Genomic DNA, 19,542 nt, shown 5'->3' with positions numbered 1-19,542 from the left:
TCTCTCTGTGACCAAATCGTTAAAGGATAACTTCAGTATTTTTAAACCTGGACTCCATTTTCATATATTTTGGGTTCAAAATAATGACAGGTTGGTGCAAGAAAATTGTTGAATAAGAAACAGCCATTACGTCCTGTTAAATCCACTCTGCAAAGAACCCAGCAACATCCTGTTCAAAGGTCCAACACAGCCGCCACTGTTCACCAATCATAACCTCTCCTGCACCATATCCCCCGTGCAGGGTGATGGCTTTAGCTCTCATGTCAGGGTCATTGACCTTAAAGTCGGTCCTTTAGTGGATACAGTTTTAGAGCACTTGAATAGTTCCATACTGTGTGACAAAGCCCAGTGAAGGTGACAACAAGATGAAGACTGGTATCAAAAATAGGAAGCCGAAAATCTCTTTAAGGGACTAATGTTGCTTTTGGCTAATTTAGTAGATACGATTATTTCTGAAATAGAAGCTCTCAGTCAAAAGCTGTAACAGCCGGGAGTTTCCACTGTGATCAAACAAAAAATATCTAGTCCAAAATAGCCAGGAATAACAAATAACCAGTGCCTTTACTGTAACGGTTTGCATGACGCATGGATCATTGTGTACATTCCCACACTGTAGGGATCTCCATCCAACATCGTGATGCCAGACTTGCCCCTCTGTCTCAGAGCTGATGAAGGGATTCCGATTGGTTATACTACACAATGCTAAGACTGATTATACCTTTCAGTGGTAAGCTCCCACCTTTACACTTCCTGCAAATATTTAGCAACAAAAGAACTGAGTTCTTTCAAGTAAACTGCTAATGATCTCCATTAATTTTGTAGGAGGGTTCCCTTCAAGATCCATTTAATGTGGTGCTAATTATGGGTAAAATAGAGACACCGTTCAATTGGCATACTTCCGATTACATCGTTCCAATTAAACACTAAGGTTTTAGTATTTTAGTGAGTGAACCACAGGCCAGACGAATGCACATATACGAAGGATAACGTTTCTAACGATAGACATGAATAAATATTTACTTTACGGAGCCAATTTTTTCAGAAGGTTTACTAAATGCATAATTTATTTTACCTCAATATGCAAATCCACTCCACCTATTGGGATTAATGGTTTCATTCAGTCATGAATGCTGGTGTGATCACACCCTTGTGCCTCATTACAACTTGAGGGATTTTGATGTGGGAACAATGGAGAAAGTGTTACGTTTGCATTGACAGAAAACAAGGAGACAAGAGGGCTTAACAAAATGGGTGGAAATAAAAAAAATAGGCCTGATTCTTACCCAGCAAGTGAATGAGTGCTCTACCATCATGAAATTAGATAAACTGATGAAAACCACAGGCCCAGTGAAAATTGGGGGTAACACAAAGGCAAGAGAGGGCTCTCAGTAAGTCACATGCAGGTAATTGTGGTGAGGACAGAAAAAGAGAACAAGCGTTATCTCACCTTCTGGTCGTGACTGTAGGCCAAGGCCCAGTCCTCTTCAGTAGGGTGGAATAAAAGGCTCAGGATGTAGAAAGTGAGGCGATACTTCTGGTAACTGGCTCCCTCATCAGAGCTGATGAGCACGCTGCTCTCAAATTCCGGATCTGTCAACACCATAATCTGAGAGCCAGAGGAAGAGAGAAGGCGAAGAAGCCGGGTGCATATGCAGGTGGGGGAGCAGGTATGAGTTTTTTTTGAAGATGGCAGTAGAAAAGGATTTGAAAGGTGAGTTTGAGTAAAGAGGAGGAAAGATAGGGAGATGAGAAAAGGTAGAGGAGGGATGTTAGAGGCAGGAGCAGTGTCAGCAGAAAAACGCCTGGCTTTTTGGCACACATCAGACTTCTGCTTGGCAAACAACTCCTCTATATTTCCAACTTCATTTCACGAGCGTGATTCTCGTGCCTCTGTTGCCATGGCTCTGTGGCTCCTCCCGTGCACTCTGAGGCGAGGGCTTGAAGTTTCCACCATCCTTCTCCAAAATAAGATCAACGTTGTTCACAGCAGCAAGAGGGGAGATAAACCAAAACAGACCATAATGAACACTTGAAGCGCACAAGAAAACTGACGAGATTGATTTGTCCTGAGGTATGACAGAAAGGTGCTGAAGCTTATAGTCTGGTTACAATTAAGTGCTGTACAAACAAGGGGATTAAACGGCCATGCATGACTCTGCAGATACAGTATGTTATTTCCTTTATCAGCTAGTCCTTTAGCATGTAATTTCTTAGCATTTCTCCTTCCAATAAAATTCTAATTTCAAATTTAACAGCATCACGGTTGTAGCAGCCCTAATTTCATGCTTGGGATATTTCTACCAGAGCTATCACAGTTATTACAGAATTCAATAAGAACAGGAATTCCACAATGCATATTTCTTTCTGCTAATAACATTTAGAGTCTTTGTGGAAGAAGATAAAATGGTCACAGGAATTCCTCCTTGACTAAAGAAGAGGTGTTTGAATAGGTGTGTAATGCATTTTAAGGAAATTGTATTCTTTTGAACCAGACCATACTATTGAATTGAATGTGTTCATGTTAAAAGGTTATACAATTTCAAACGTTAAAGAAAAAGCATCCATTATCAATACATTTAACTGCTTAATTTGTCATTTCATAGCTCAATAGTTGCAATAGGGATTTGCATTGCTACAAATAAATAAATAGAGGTGTTCATTCAAACTCTGCTCTATGAAATAGTCACTATTAACCATGTAAAGCCTGAACCATGAAATAATTGCCAGAAAATTCAATTTTTTCGATAAATAAAAGAAAAAAATAGTTTAAAAAGTTTTGAGCTGTATCATTTTTTGCTACATCCGGCATTTTTCTGCAATTTATTGCTCACAGTTTGTTAATCTTAAACAAACAAAAACATGTAAAACACAGATAAAATACAAAAAAATATCACACTGATGATGTAGAGGTCTCAAAAACTCATGGATCAAATATGATTCGCTTGGCGTTACAGGGTTAAAAGTGAATTAAATGACTTATTGGCTGCTTGGGAGCAGAGGAACAATCTTCACTGACATATGTAAGCAAGCAGTCTCTTACTTGCTCCTCCAGCAGACACAGTGCAACATTATCATCCTGTTGAAGTCATGTTTGGAACATTAGCAATGCTGATGTTGTTCCTGGTGAGCTGGCGAATGTAAGTCTATTTACCTTTTGTTTAACACTGTTTGGGTCTCCACCAACTGCTGTTTGGTGATGTGCACATCGTTTATGGTTGGTTTCAACAAAGCTTTTTTGCTCTCCCTGCAGCTGGAAACAAGATTTACGAGTGTCGAGTTTGCGGGCTGTATAACCCAAACTATTAAAGTTCTCTAAAGAGGTCTGTCAAGTCGAGGGGGAAATGGAGAGTGGGGTGATAGTTCTCTTTGTCACTACGAGAGACCCCTTTCACATTACAGTTAGTCATCTGTTCCATTATTTACACTTAATTGAGGACTGGTTTAAACTACAACACCCACAGCTCTACAAAGACACCGTGGTGGAATTGTGGGTAGTGGCTGCACTCAAGGCCCAAATTGGCTGTGTTCTCTCTCGTCAGTTCAATTTGAATTGGAAAAACAGCAGCACATTTGTCACTGACAGGAATGCTAGCCCTCTTTCCACAGCTTTAACCAGGAAACCTCCCTGGTGGTGATTTAGATAAATTGTTTTTCATTAAGCACCAATAAACAGGCAGCAAATTCTCAACCTAGATTTCTCACTGGCCCGGACTTGCCGATCTTGCCATTCATTACCTGTCACTGTATGAAGCAGAGGCCTCTTGATATCTGCCAGTGTCTTTGGGGCTTGTCAGATGTAATTTACAGTTTTTAAGCAGTAATCATGTTCTATAATACTATAGTAAGCAGCAGCAGTCTTTTATGAATGGGAAATTGCATTTCTGTGGCTTATTTTTAGTTAACTGTCAGGAGTTTCAGTTAAATAGAAAAGTAGAAATGCCTTGAAGAGGTCTACGCACATTTTGTGCATTTCCTATTAAAATCTACACTTGCTCTTCATTCAAGCCTTGTGCTCAGTGATGAGTGTTACGTGTTCCCTCTCTATGCTGTCTATGTAACCGAAGCCCTCAATTGCAGTGCTTTTATCTCATCTCTTCTCAAGCCTCGATTCAGGGAGCCTCACAATGTGCTCTTTTAATACCGGGAACAGGGCCTAGAAAGTATTGTCATTTTCACATTACTCATTTACCACCATGTAAGTGTGAAAACAGCCACATTATTTCCCAACCTTACACATTATCGTAACAAGCCAGTTTCTGTCTGTCGCGCCTGCGATTAGAAAGAACCCACAACCAATTCAAAGCCAATACAGAGGCGGGTAACAGGAGCAGTAGCCAATTTCTCTCCTGCCTACTGAAACAATCACCCTCAAACAATAATTACTCACTTCCAAAAGCACAGTGACCGATAGCATTAGCTAGGGGTGATTAAGATTTCCGTCACAGCTTCTACTCAGCCTTTGTGAGGAAGCAGGCGAGTGAGGAGGGTAACAATATAAATCGATAGAGGTTGGAGGGATAACCGTTGTGTTTTATCAGCCTGATGTGGAGCTGTGCATAAGCTGGAGCACAGAGATAGAAGCCAGTAGTTGTCGGATCATGAAGTAAGTGGAGGTATGGATCAGAGACGGAGGGAAAGAGACACCCTGCAGCAAATGAATCACGTCACACCAGATCAATTGAGCTTAGTCTGTCTTTGACGGGAGGCTTTAACAGAGGGTTGTCGCCGCAATATGCTCATTAACCATGGATCAAGACTTAATTACCCACATTTAGCTAACATGTTTTAACTGTCTTACTTCCTCAATGGCATTTTAAGCGTGCATGTCTCCATTTTGAAATTAACCTAATCTTCGAGACGCTCAATCAAACCGCTCAAGGACTGAGCACATACCGTTCTCGGAAAAAGACATCAAGCTACAGCCGAGAAGATTCATGGGAGGTGTCATTCTCAGATGCTTTGCGCTAAATGTCATTACTATCATTCAGATCTGTAATGTGACATTGTAAAAGGTCACCTCTTCAACTTTTTTTCTTTGACAATGTAAGAGAAAAAATTCTACTTATGCGTCCAGAATGGGCGCAGTGGACATATAATGATTCTTTTATTGTGGTTGAAAGGACCATCTGACAGAGCAGCATGCTATTATATCTTACAGGGAGTGATTAGGCATCCAGACTCTGCTCTGCTCTGCTCTTTTCGTCCAGCAGAACACGCGCTAAATAAGGTCACCCAGATGCATGGAGGCAACAAAGGAAGTAGCCACCATACCGGCAAACTTTCATCCATCTATAGGTTGATAAATAGAAATATTTAGCTCAGAGATGAGGTGCCAGAGGTCGGCATTGAGACGAAAATACTCTCATGACGCAGTGCCAATTTTTTCATGTGTTTAATAATATCAAATGTCTTGAATAAACTTTGATGAAACTGATATTAGAATTATATTTGTCCCAGGCGTTATTTACATCCTGTACTGTATATTGTGCGGTGCGAGTGAATCCTCTTTTCCCTCCGTGGCATGTTAATAAAGTTTACCTATAATATAACTGCCCTTGATGTGAAATTAAAAATTCGCTACATAAAACAGACAGGAGGAGTGAGTCATGGGGAGTCATCAGCGGCGAGTATAACCTGTTCCCTGCCCTGATGTGGTTTAGCGCAACAGTCCGGGGATCCTATCAACTCCCATGCTATGCCAAAGGCATTCAGGGCCAGAACCTTGGCTCAGCCTTGGAAAAGTGAGGCTGATGAACCTGAGCACTCAGAGCACATCGTCAACACACAAGAGAGCCATGTTTTATTTTTCAATAAGCCTGTTGACTTTTATTTATTCATTAATCTGACAAGGTGGTTTGACTTGAATGAAACGATTTTTCAAGGATAGCATGTTTTTCTAAAGTTGAAGTTTTGCAACACCTGTCATATAACAGGAGAACATCATTATTATAATACTATCATCGGGCGGCCGTGACTTCTTCTTTACCACGTTATTACGCTGACGTCCTGTGATTTAACATGTTCATAGATCCTTGAATGTGTGCAGACCGCTGTCTTTCTCAGTTGTGTTTTCCTTTTCAGAGAAAAAAAAGTTCTGCATAATAAACACGAACAAAAAACCTTTTTCACTTCTACAATTCTAACATATGAATAAAAAAAAAAAAAAAAGGTTTATTTAGATTCACAGACACTTTTTCGACAAGTACTGTACTGTACTGTGTCGCCTTTTTACATGTACAAGAGCAAGACCATGTAACTATGGCAACTGTGGCTCAAGTTTACAGGTACTTTTGCCATCATCAATATTGAAGAAAAGTGAATATTGGACTCACATTTGCGAGGTGGCCACAGAAAAAAATTCAAATGAATGATAATGTCGCTCTGTAACTGCTGGACGTGTTAATAAGCAACTGTTAACGGCTAAGAAACTGTTTCAAAGACATATTAACCAGACAAGGAAGTGACTCACTCACTCATACATGTCTGTTACGCAGCCATGCCAACCAGAAGTTGTACTGGTCAGAGAAGACCCAGTAAGACCGCTGTAGCAGAAACGTGCACCAAATTGAGGAGGGTACATTTAGTCATTTATGAATTCAGCTTTTCATTTGTAAGAGGAAAACTGTGTTATCGTTCCTGTTTCAAAAGCGTTAAGTGTTAATCAACCCATCTTTTTTTTCCCCTCAGGTATCGTCAAGTTTAAATAATTCTCCTGAATGATTTCTACATGTACTGTACAAATGATGATATTTCGTATTTGATATATCTGATGATGATCTTGTAATTACTGGTTACAAAGTGATTGCAGATGCTGCACTGTGTCTGTGGTTGAAGTAGTGAAAATGTTCAAAGAATGACTTGTTTTTGCAAGTAACTGCCTGCAATTGCAATGTCAAGCTCCCTGTAAAGCTATGAAGTTAATGTCTATGTGAAACCAGAAGAACAGATCAGTTAAACACCTCAGCTCCTGCATATGCATACAATCTGGTGTAATTAACAGTGGTATGCTGTCAGGAACTGGGTCAATCGCTATTTTTTATGTAAAACCATTTTTTTTTTAAAGATACAGTAAGTTGACTGTAAATATATTGATATGGATATGGATTTTTGCCTGTCTAGTCTACTGAGGGAGTAGACTCCTACTTTAATTGAACTGCTTACAGCACTCTGACCTCTTGGCTACAATTCCACTTGTCTATCAAATTGGAGCTCAGACCACCAGCCGGGTAGAGTTCAGCACACGAGGGCCGGTTTACTGCCTGATACTGTGAGCTGTGAATCACAATGTAGAAAAGTGTAGGAATTAAAGATTGTAGATGGGCTGCACTTGTATATTGCTTTTCTGGTTTTATGACCACTCATAGTGCTTTTTCACCACATTCACCTATTCACACACACACACACACACACACACACAGCTTTGGGAGCAACTTTGGGGTTCAGTATCTTAACCAAGGACAACATGCCACAGTCACCACTAGTGCTGCCTCTACATGGATGGAAGAATAACCGGACTTTTGTAGGGAACCAGTTACCTGCACAAACCAGTTGAGTTTATGTGAAAGCTGAATGTTAGAAAGGTTAGGAAAATGATTTAACTATTTTCAAAATGAAATTTGTTTAACAGAAAATTGAAAGAGATGGTAAAAAAACAGTGGAAACCACTTACTGTTAAATTCTTAGAATGAAATGAAAAATAACTGACAGAATCTACTGACAGATTAAAGAATTCAGCAGATGGTTGGCAGCTGGCATTGCTCATACCTTTTACTGTCTTTCTTTTTTCAAGATGCTGTTTTCATTCACTAGATAAATTCCATCCCTTCCTCTTTACTTTCCTTTTTAATCGATGCTAAGCTGCTGTCAGTGAATTTCGAGACTTCATGCAGATGTTTCAAAGCGAAAACCTAGAGAACAAAAGGGGATGCCAACATTGACTAGATGCTCCCAAAATGAGGATTCATTAATTCCAATTACGACATCAAATGCTGAACTCACTGACAGAAAGATCTATTATCGAATAAAACGACGTAGCTAGTACATATACCTATTTAGATTGAATGTTAAAATGTTAATTGTTCTTACCAAATGATCGCTTTGTAAGCATCTGTTCAGTGTGTGGAGAGCCCTGTTTTAACTATGCACCTGAAATCAATCAAATTAAATTGGGCTTTAAATCAACAACTTACCAAGAATGGCTGGGATTTATGCCATTTGAAGTTTTCAATGTGAAACACGTGTGCAGGAAGTGTTGAATTGCACTGATGGTATCTTGACAGCAATCAAACAAACTAACTGCATTACAAGAAGATATTCAACAGTATTTTAGTTACAGAGGAAAATTTTAGTAGTGAGTCTGACAGGACTTCGTGTGCTGGAATTAGTGATGTGGAAATGTACATTATCCTGAAAGCATCAAGAAAGTATTGAGGGAGGCTTCTTACTAAAATTGAAGGCCTTGTTCTCTCTGCAGTTGAAGTAAATGAACGCCACATGTGAGAATGTACAGTATAAGACGTTATTGTACACAGCTTGCATCAGTGAACCAGTGAGCCTCCACAGAAACAGAAAAATAAATGACTTGACGCATCTCACCTTTCTCTTGTTAGTTGGACAGACGTACAGGTAACTCAGGACAGTCTTGGATCCGACTTTATCGTTCATTCTGTCGTATGTGGAGCCGTAGTCAGTAGATCTGAATGGACAAAAGGCAGTCAGGAGCAGGTAAAGATTAAAGCACACAGAACATTTGCTGACATCCATCCATCCATTATCTATACTGCTTATCCGTCAGGGTCGTAGGGGGGCTGGGGCCAATCCCAGCTGACGTTGGTAAACCCTGGACTGGTCACCAGTCAATCACAGGGCCAACACATAGAGATGGACAACCATTCACACTCACACTCACGCCTACGGGCAATACAGAGTCACCAATTAACCTAACCTGCATGTCTTTGGACTGTGAGTACAGTCCAAAATACCATCAGTGTAATGAGAACGTGCAAACATCCACACAGAAAGACCTGGATTTGAACCTGGAACCTTCTTGCTGTGAGGCCGTTGCATCACTGTGCTGCCCCATTTGTTGACAATCTAATGGAAATGGACTGAACACTGCTGGGACATTGCACAATTCATGTCAAATCATATATAAAGTATGTTGTGATGAAAAAGAATGCAATATCACACCCTGCACTGACACAACAGACACATACAGGCTCGTGTGGTACTGTTTCTATACAGGGAGCAAAACCTCTGGCAATAGAACAAGAGAAGGTTAACCAATCATCCATAGCTGGCAACAAAACCGAGCCATTCAAAAATGTCTGGGGACCTGGCACTGTAAATAATTAATTCTGTCCCGATGACTACTATGAAATAAAATATGACGAGTGCAAAAACATGTGGATGTTCCTGAACCCACGGGCTTTAATAATTTAACAGTGGGAATGAGCCTTTTAGCCAGCCCAGTCCCAAGAAACTCCACATGAATCCATCATCACTTGTAACTACCAAATCTGCCTTCAAGTAGAATATTACAGCATTTGCCCGGCTCTACGCTCTTTTTATTTATTTTTATGTGAAAGCTGCCCAGGATTTTCAAATATTCCTTTCTGTGGAGATAGAAGCACCCACTCACAACTGTAGCATAACTCCCACTTGGATTTGCAGCCTTGTGTCACCGTGTTATGAGAAAAGCGAAGATGATACCTATTTCAGAGTTCTTTCCTTTGTTTGGTCAGATTGTACTTGTGCTCCTTCAGAAGGAACTAGGGTTTCAGAGAAATCGTGAAGAAGTTTCTTTCATTCAAATTCATTCCAGAACGCCACTGAGACACACAGTAGTTGGTATGATTACAAAGCAAAATAATGAGTCAGACAGCCAGCATCATTTCCGCAGCATACTAAAGTGGAGGTGTGGAGGGAAGTGCGGCACTGAGAATGATCCTGATTTGGGGCAGGGGAGCAGGTGAACTACACCGTCGGCCTCTGTATAACACTGTTGGAGCCTCCTGAGAAGAGACTTCATAAATAACGCAGAAACATATGTTGGTTTTGGCATGACATGGGTAAGCACTACTGCCAGGCATGCCTTCATCATCTAGTCAACATAATGTATATGCTTAGATTTCTTAAATGGAAAGTGGTCATATCTTTGGCACGAACATGAAGGAGATGTCAGCTCAAGATTAAGCGTGACCCTTCAAACACTCACACCCTGCACAAGAGAGCTAATCAATATGAAAAGGAAAATGAGGTCTTTTTATTAGAGGACATGGCAGAATTACAAATGAAAAGTATCCATCTTCAACAGATTTTTTGGACCAGTTTGTAATGGGGCACGGAATTAGGAAGCGGTCAAGGTGGGCTGGCCCAGTGGTTACACTGAAGTGTATCCAAAAGGACAGGATTCTGTCATTAGCAAGACACAAAAAGGTGCCCAAAAGGCAAAATGTGCTTGTTCGTATCAGGAGTAAATCTTAAACTGCCATAACACCTAATACAGCCTGAATATTTTTTGGTAGCTACCCTATGATCCACCCTGTGAGAAGGTCATCAGTGGTGCAACACAATCCTAGATGTGGTTTCATACTGTTCCACTGACATGCCAAGAAACTTGTATCAGGAAATTCAGGGGGAAGGAGGAAGCAGAATTCTGGCTAGCAAAACATGAATGTAAACACTCTTAACAGCAGTTTAAATCAGCTTTGCAAACGTTTCTTGACGAAGGAATACCACTCAACCTCCTGGTTCAACCTGAATGAAGCATTAAATGTAAACTCAATTTGTTTGTTTACCCGTAAATTCCACAGCGTCCCTTTAAGGAAGGTCTTTTTTGAAGAAAGCACATTATTATTTCGTTATTATTCTCACCTGAGGCCACTTTTCAGGCTCTACATAATAAAACCAAGCAGATTCCTTAGAGACTTTAGAAACTAGGATATAGAGTAGGTGGAGACCATAAGTGCTGCAACACCTGCATACAGTGTAATTCAGTGCGATATTAATATACAATTATTACCGGTGTGATACTTCTTGAGGTTATAATCTTGAGCTCTACAGTCATCCACACAAACCTGTAATTTCTTCACTGTATGGTGAAGAAAGTATTCAAGTTATTATTTCAGTTAAATTGAATTTACAACTTTGCATAGCAGGTCTGTCAACGCCACTCATCGGCTGTAATCTTTGATACATACAATTACACGAATTAAATTAATATATTAATCAAACTAAGACAAACTGAAAGTCTCTGTTGTAGGCTCAGACTGCTTTTCCAGCCACGTCTGGCCTGCCCTTGGTCCTCTAATCAAATTAAGTATTCAGAAACTGACAAGTCCAATTTTGCCTGAGCTGTACTTTTAAGCATTCTCAGTGATGCAGACAGGATTATCCATGCTAGCATGTCGTTGTACATCAATTACTGCAATGCCTTTTTTCACTAAAAAAGGCCTAATGTTTCTATTGTTTTTAAAAATAGCAGCCCTTCAACCCTGACTTATAGATGCTGACACATGATTACTTATAGGGATTAACGACAGTAGTTTTTTATTCTATTAGGATGTGAAAATGTACTTCCAGGAATGCCCTGTCCTCCATATTCCTCTGTCCACATTTGGCACAGGAAATAACCTATGAGTGTGAAATTCCCTGTCTTACACTCTGGAACACTTACTCCAGCTTTGGGTTGGTTATATCACCCACCACCTTGTGCGTGGCACAATGTCCATCAGACAGGCTGCTGTCTTGGAGGGATTTCCGTCTATTTGCTCTTTGCAAATAAGATGCAGGTCTGGTCTGACTGTCATTGTCTCACAGCAGAGTATACAGCTTTTGGGCCTTACTCTCTTTATCTTTCGAGCTCTATTGTAGCTACTTGTTGTAAATGAACACAGACCTAGCCCTTTAATCAGCAGTCCACTGTCCCTTGGGTTTACATTTAATATATGCAAGACTAGAAAAGTAACTAATGACTATAGCTCGCTCCAGCCACATAAAGTTTTATTCAGTGAAAGCCTGTGCTGGCACAATAGCCCATATACTATAAAACAATTCATCTGCAGTTTTACTGTGCCTCTGGATTTTGTAGTACAGAGGGTTATTGCGGTGGGTCAAGTGGACTATATACTCTGAAGTATATTTACTTCAGTAAAAGTAGTAATACCAGTGTGTAAAAATACTCTGCAGTCCTGCATCAAAATGATTGCTCAATTAAGTAATATTATACAAAAAATAAACTTAAAATGATCAAAAGTAGCCATAATCAGCTTACCTATTAAAAGTAGTATTATACAGAGTGGACCCTGTCAAAGCTTTACTATATATTATTGATTTATTACCATTGATGCATTTACCTATAATCAGTATTTTAATATTGTAGCTGGTTCTGACCGAAAAAGTCTTTAGAAGTTTAATCAATAATGATGTGTCATATTTTATAAAGATATAATAGTGTAATTTGTATGCCAAGTCTTAAAGGCACTGAACACCCATAGTTCACCCACACTGGTGTATTCACTAATGTTGCCTCATCAGAACTCTTCTTAGGACTGTGTTGACAGGTATAAACTGTACTTGCAGCTCATTCATCTTTCTATTGATTCTTTTGTACCTGTAATCGGGTCATAAGGTAATTTATGTTGATGAAATCCCATAAATCCCAGCACAGTTCCACCCAACTTACACCTGACCAGAGGTGTAATCAGCCAGAGTGATTGAAAACACTTGTATGGGTGAGCAGAGGCTTTAAAAGGTCCAATGTTCTGCGCATTTTTAAGATCATACTTGGATTTGGAGGTCCTACCAGAATATGTTTACATGGTTTAATGTTCATAAAACCCATATTTTCATCATAACAGACAAACTGGGAGCTGGTGTTAGTGAGGAAAAATCTGTGGTGCCATATTCTTTTTTATTTCTCACCATGACTCTCCACAGAAATGGTCAAGCCGTTTTCCTCTATTAGAAACTGACATTTTTTTCAGGATCTAAGAAGAAATCAATTAAAATGCATTAATTTAATCATAGCATTAACTGGTGCTATTGTTGATTCATCAAACACCCCCTGGAGCCACGGACTGATGTGACCTGACAAAATAAAGAGATGAAAACAAGGATAAAATCTCATGATTAAACACAAATCACATTGAAATACACTAGTTTGCAAATTGTGCTGTGCAAGGAAAATTTGTGTCCATGGACAAGGATTAATACATTAAATTGCATGGCTATTTCATGAAATTCTGTGAGACTGGATTGGGCAAGCGGGCTATGTTGCTTATTTTGTCTGCTCTGGTTTGGTGCCACAGGTTATGAAATAATATTAGCCTAGTGTTGGGATTCAAGTCTGCGTGGGGTGTTTTATTTTGAAAATTGAGCGGAATCTCAGTGTCATTTTTGGATATGACTTCCTGCCCGGCTCATCTACTCTGCGGCGGTTGACGCGGTGAGGCCACTCAGCCATGAAATACTCAGGATGTGTAGCGAACAGATAACCACTTGTAGGTGCCGTATGCTTTGAGCAACGGCAGTGTTGTGACGTGAATGCAATGGTAGGGAAAGTGAATTCTACATCTAATGGCTGAGTGTTATTAATATCGCCTTTACTATTCACGAAAGTGTGCAGATAAACAAGCCTCTTCGCAAAATCATATCATTACGACATTTATCTGAGCCTCACTTTCCAGTCACCATGTACCCGTCAGTGGAGTCATATGGAGGGGAGGAGAGAAAAATACTGCCTCTGCCTTGAGTCTTACACCAGTATGCTTTTTGCAAAAAGGAACCTGTTTCCATTTCTGTTTAGACAAGCACTTTGTGAGCTCTCTTATGGAATTAATGGCTGTTTCAGACTGGTGGTGAGAGATAGCGACCGAAAATATATTTTTGTGATTCTCAGTAAAAGAGATTAAGGCAGATTTGAATCAGGATGTTACATCAGACCCTCTAGAGTCTCTGACCATGAAACAGACTTACCACACTGGCAATATTATGTTCTTGGAGGTATTTTACTTAAAACCATACTTAATTGTAGAACATGCAAGACTTCCTCTATCACCCTCTTTTCTTTAATGTCATTATACAATGGCAATCGAGATTATTCAATTCTCTTAACTTGCAAAACATGTTAGTGGTGTGAATATAATGAAAACATGTAAGTTAAGGTCTTGCTATACAGTCAAAGAAAGTTTGATAATGCGTATTAATACAATACAATTTACGAGCTTACTAATAGTACTACAGATAATTAGAAATATTCTCCAACCAGGCCCATAACCAAATTATTCAAGAGTCAATATCTTGTTTAGCATTCGTCAATGACGTCTCATAATAGGTTTCCATACTAGTTTGTCAAAAGGTTCTGAGAGCTCTTTTCTTGAATTTTAGCACATATGCAAAAGCTTCCAGGTCAATAATATCATGGTTTCTGTGCTGCCGCTGCTTTCTTTAAACAACGCCAAAGACTGTTGATGGAATTCAATTCCAGGGACTGAGACACTCCAGAGACACTCCTAGAACGATTACGAAACCAAGCTTTGGAGGACTATGACATATGTTTGTGATCACTGCTTTGCGGGGATTACCAAGTTTCAGTAAACCTACAGAGGGCATCACATTGTCCTGCAAAATGACCTGATATATCAAAGAATCCATGATGCCAGTGATACAGTCAAGTTTACCAGTTCCTTTACCAGCAGCCAAACACCCCATCAACGTGACAGACTCAGCATTTTGCTTGATTGAAGAGATGGTGGTTCTCTTATCATTGGCCTTTCCCTTATCTACCTGACACCGCTGATCCATGAGCCCAAACAACTCCAGTTTAGTCCATGGTTGTATAGTAAACACTAGATACCAGACTGAAATGGCACTTATTCAGTCCAAGAATTGCTCATCTAGCGCATAAGCCAAAAATGTCTATCTTCCTGGTTAGGTTTAGCAGTAGTGTTCATCCATCATGCCTCTGGCCCAGCTGTGCTGAGGTAACTTTCCGTTGCCATACTCCAAGTGGCCGCTGGGAAAAATTGGAAAAAAAGACTGAGTGTATCAGTATCTTGTTCATGTAATACATCCATGGTTTGGTCTCATCGATCCATAAAACTGATTACCAGAACTCTACAGAATCCAAATTGTGTCTTGCATATTCAAGTCGACTTTTCATGTTCTATCTGGATTTGGGTGTGGCAAGGTGTGTGTACTTCTTATATTCTGTACTTATACTTTTGTTTCTGCCCTCTTCAGCTGTTGTTTTCAGTCACTGGATTCCCCTTTAGAGAAATGCAGCTCTTCCGTCAGCACCCAGGAAGGTGTGCTGCTGTAAGATAGGTATTAAACTTGCGTATGATGTTGCCAACCATGTCCGACCATGTCCTTAAATCCTAGTAGGTGAAAACAGAAATATTAAATAGGTTGAATACTTATGATGAAGCTGTGCTATAAACAAGTCAGGTTACTAAAAAGGATTGCATTTTCATTGTCAATTTGATTATGCCACTCAACCCATAAAAATGTAATTTTCAAAAATTCTGGATCATCAGAAAAACCTTTTCAGAGAGAGTTAAACAGTTTTGATCGAAACTTTACTGTTGAGAATTTTTACGAAGAAAAATGAGACTCCAACCTCTGCAGTGCGTGCCAGGTCATTTTTGTCTTTCAATAAAACAAATTCACAAATATGAAAATGACATATGCTGTATCTACACCCTCACAAAGTTGAGGTTCAAATTTGTTTTCATTTTTGAAGTGAAGTCCTCCATTTTTTTCAAGAGGCAGAGAGTGAGAGAGATAGAGAGAGTGATACACTGCAGTGCATTGCTGTGTGTGAACATCAAATGATTGGAAAAAAGGCAGACAGAAATTGCATTAGGGAATGTTTGTAAGGTTTTGCCAGATGGCTGCCAGTAAAGCAGAACAATTCAGCGTCGGTGTACAACACTGTTGACCATCCTCTGGGGAGAGAAAGCGAGAAAAAAAAGATGTGCACTTCAAAGATAGAAGGAAGAAAAGTCCAACCAAATCATCTAAATTTCTCAAGCTCAAACAAAGTACATCACCCTAAAGGATACAGGAATTAAAGAGAAATACATTCTGTTTTTCCAAAGAAAATAAAAGGTCACTCATCAGACTATTCTCATTGTAAAACCAAAAAATGTGGCTCACTTTCTGCTGAACTACTGCTTGTGAATGCATGCTAACGCAAATGAAACTGCTAAGAGACACAATGGGAACAGAGAACAGCAAATCAATATTCATCAGGGGTCTGAAGATGATGGCATCATCAGGTGGTTGTCACAGTTGAAACAAAGCAGCAACAACTCCATTGTCTGTCCTCAGAAAGTGAGTCACACAAAGACACAGGCGGCTTGAAAAGCAAGAAAGACGGAGAGTAAAGGTTTCTTAGAAGAGAATCCTGCAGCAAAATCAAGCCTGAAGACTCTGAACACTCGCTGACTGATGCGCTTGAAAAACATTCTCTGCACTGGTGAACCGAAGCGTTCTATGCAGTGCTAGGAGGTCAGAGGTAGAGACGCCTGAATGCGTTGCAGACATTTCCACTGCAATTGTCTGAATTGTTGCAGTCTTTTGTTCCAGGAACACACTCTAGGGGGATGACAAAGCCAATTCTGCTCCAGCCACAGGTCCTCGACACAAGCCTGCTCTCTGGATAGAATCCAAGGAACTTTGGGTGACCACGAAAAGAACTAAACAGAGCTGTCGCCAGAACAAAACGCCTGAGAGTTTGATGACAAAGTATGAGAGACCAGATTTGGGCAAGCTGAAAATCTCCTTTTTAACCTTCCTTTGAACAGTAAAGGCGTAGCTGAGCATTTACACCCTCTCTCTTTACAGCACCATGCTCTAAATCGACTCATACGTACAGTATGCTTTATGTGGAAGCAGCACATGACTGAAAAAACAAGAACATCCTGATCCTTTCTGCATAGTTTTGATGTCCTTTTCATGTTTCATGTGGATGTCGTCCGGCTGCTCTGATGTCATCATACTCCAGAGGCATGCAGTTCATCTAAATTTGAACCTCCTCAGTGAGCACTGACTTGTTTCCACCAAACACAAAGCAAAGATTTGCCACGTTTAATCATTTGTGTTAATTTCATGTTACTCAAGTGAGTAAATACAATAACAGGAGAGCCAGGACCATGCTTGTGCTGCTTGTGCGAACGTGGTCCATGATGAAGTACAACTGAAAGCTAGAATCAAAAAAACAGAATTTAACAGGTACTCCAACTTTCCCGCGGACTTTTTTTCAAACCCTCTCTTCTTTTGTCTGGTCTCTACATGCATGTGGTATTATAGAGCTCCAGGTGCCCGCAGCCACCAGTTTGGTAACTCCATGTTTGATTCAACATCAGGATGCCAGTAGTGAGATTCCCCTTGAGGATACATTTACTGCCATCTCTCTTCGGGATAATGGAACTCTCTGACCGGCAAACTTTTCTTCAACTTACGACATCTGTGAATTTTGCATCACTTGCACCTTCCTCATCACGATTTTGCATGTTCTCGCATCTTTGCATTGACTTTGTATATAATTCACCCACAGGAAAATAATCACTTCACTCTTGGTGGAAACACACCATTAGTCATCTATGTTACAATTTTTTTTGAGCATTATTCACCTTGTCTGCAATATCTGAACTATGGGTAGTGTTAAAGAAGTATCATGATTTCGATTTTTCGATAATTTAGAGTTCAGGTATGGTTTTGGTAAGGCAACCAATATACTAAGTTAAGGTTAGGGTTAATAAAAAGGCAAATTTTATTTGCAGTGCAACAATGGTCTTGTCTTAAGGACCCATAGAGATGCAGTTGGGGAGATAAGTTAGAGTGTTGGGGCTGTCACGAGTTAGAGGTCTGATGCCTTGCTCAAGGCCACTACATACACAGGACTGGGTTGATGGAGGCCCTAGGCACTAACAGAACAATAAAAAAAAAGATTTGATAAGAAATTCAGAACCTGATTCTGATTTGATAAAATGATGTCGAACCTCATCTCTATATTCGTCGAGCCTCCAAGTTGTCCTAACTACATATAGGACATTTTACTGCACTGGTGCTGCACATTGGCGTGGATGAAACTCAGAAGAATACTGGCTTGTCTTGAGACTTGTAGAATCTCTTCCAAGAAGCAATGAGGCTGTTGGTGTGGGTCACGGTGACACTTTGACAGGAGACTTTATGTTGGTTTTTCCTTCATTCTATCACTCTTCTGTTTCTGTCTTGTAATTAGGACCTATTTCACACTGAAATACAGTTCTTTAAATGTTTTCTTTAACATTAACGACAGCCATAAGAAAACCAAGATGCTAAAAAAATCCCAGTTCTAACCTACAATATATGTCTAGACATCTAGACAAACAGAAGATCAATGCTCACTGGGTCAGAACTGGCCACAGTTTAGTTTGTAATGTGTTTGTCTGTGTGATGCCCTACAGCAACTGGTGACCTGTCCGGGTGTTTCTCTGCCTTGAAGAGAGTGGCTGCAGCCTTCCTGTGAGGCTGAACCAGAGTAAGTAGGCAGAGAAAATGAATGGGTGGATGCGTTGCCTGGGGCAATTAGTCTATTACTGGCAGCCAGTGTGCTGCTTCATTCAACCAATGGATTATTATGGACCTTAATCCAAAGCACTAAGCCGGCACTCTAGACAACATTCAGGCAGAAGCATTGTTGTCATAGTTCACTTTTGGGTCAAGTACAGTTGACTTTGCCGTAATCGTTACTTTCAAGGCAGCTTTCCACGTCATTCATGACAGCATATTATACAACTGAGATACATATTTAAATGAATGTTAAAATAAGCCAATGGACCACAGCAATTTATCAATATAAAGGTTAGGTCTGGGAGTAGTGACAAGAGATGCGAAGAGACAGTATCAATTCATTTTTTTTTGCTATATTGTTAGTTGGGTGGTAGCTGTTCCTTTCTATATTGGGGGTGCATTAGTCCATTGTAGGCAATGTTAAATCAAAGAGATGAGCTCTTTTATGTCAGTGTCATAAAGAATTTTGATTTGTTAGGTACTCAATTGGCCATTTATTTCTGGTTATTTTATCCATGCACATTTTTTCTATTGATTTTCCATATTGATATTACCACTAGGACTTACCATAATCAAAAATGTTTAACCCCTACACATATGGACTTGAAATAGACTGTTCAATGTCAAGCTCTGGGAGGCAAGAAAGACACGAGAGCTGGCCATTGTTAGGTTTTGCTTGTAAAATATTTCACAGGAAGAGGTGGTGTGACAGCACAGGCGTGTACACGATATTACACTGCTTGTTTACAAGTATTACATTTTCCAAATAGAAAAGGCAGCATCTTATGAAATGGATTGCACAGAGAGTACCCAAGTAAGACATCCAGTCTGCATTCTTGTCACATTTATGCAACAACACTTGATAGAGGGCAGAAGGACAATACCAAACTAACATTGAGGATGGGCGATACTTCCTTTTTTGAAAGGAAGATGTGACATTTTAACGCAATTCCTATTTATTGCCATGTCTACACTGTTGGT

General features: G+C 39.9%; 1 protein-coding gene across 1 annotated transcript in view; it reads right to left on the bottom strand.

Moving 5' to 3' along the window:
* Positions 1-19,542, bottom strand: part of sorcs3a (sortilin related VPS10 domain containing receptor 3a) — a 175,672-nt gene that overhangs the window by 69,080 nt on the left and 87,050 nt on the right. The window contains exons 3-4 of the mRNA XM_070856324.1: positions 8,596-8,695; positions 1,448-1,606 (exon numbers count right to left, since the gene is read on the bottom strand). Of these exons, the coding sequence (XP_070712425.1) occupies positions 1,448-1,606; positions 8,596-8,695 (259 nt within the window). The remainder of the gene's footprint in view (positions 1-1,447; positions 1,607-8,595; positions 8,696-19,542) is intronic.

Source organism: Pempheris klunzingeri, chromosome 3, assembly GCF_042242105.1.
Source record: "Pempheris klunzingeri isolate RE-2024b chromosome 3, fPemKlu1.hap1, whole genome shotgun sequence".
Taxonomy (NCBI): domain Eukaryota; kingdom Metazoa; phylum Chordata; class Actinopteri; order Acropomatiformes; family Pempheridae; genus Pempheris; species Pempheris klunzingeri.
The sequence above is the reverse complement of the archived record's forward strand: the minus strand, read 5'-3'. Positions and strand labels throughout refer to the sequence as shown.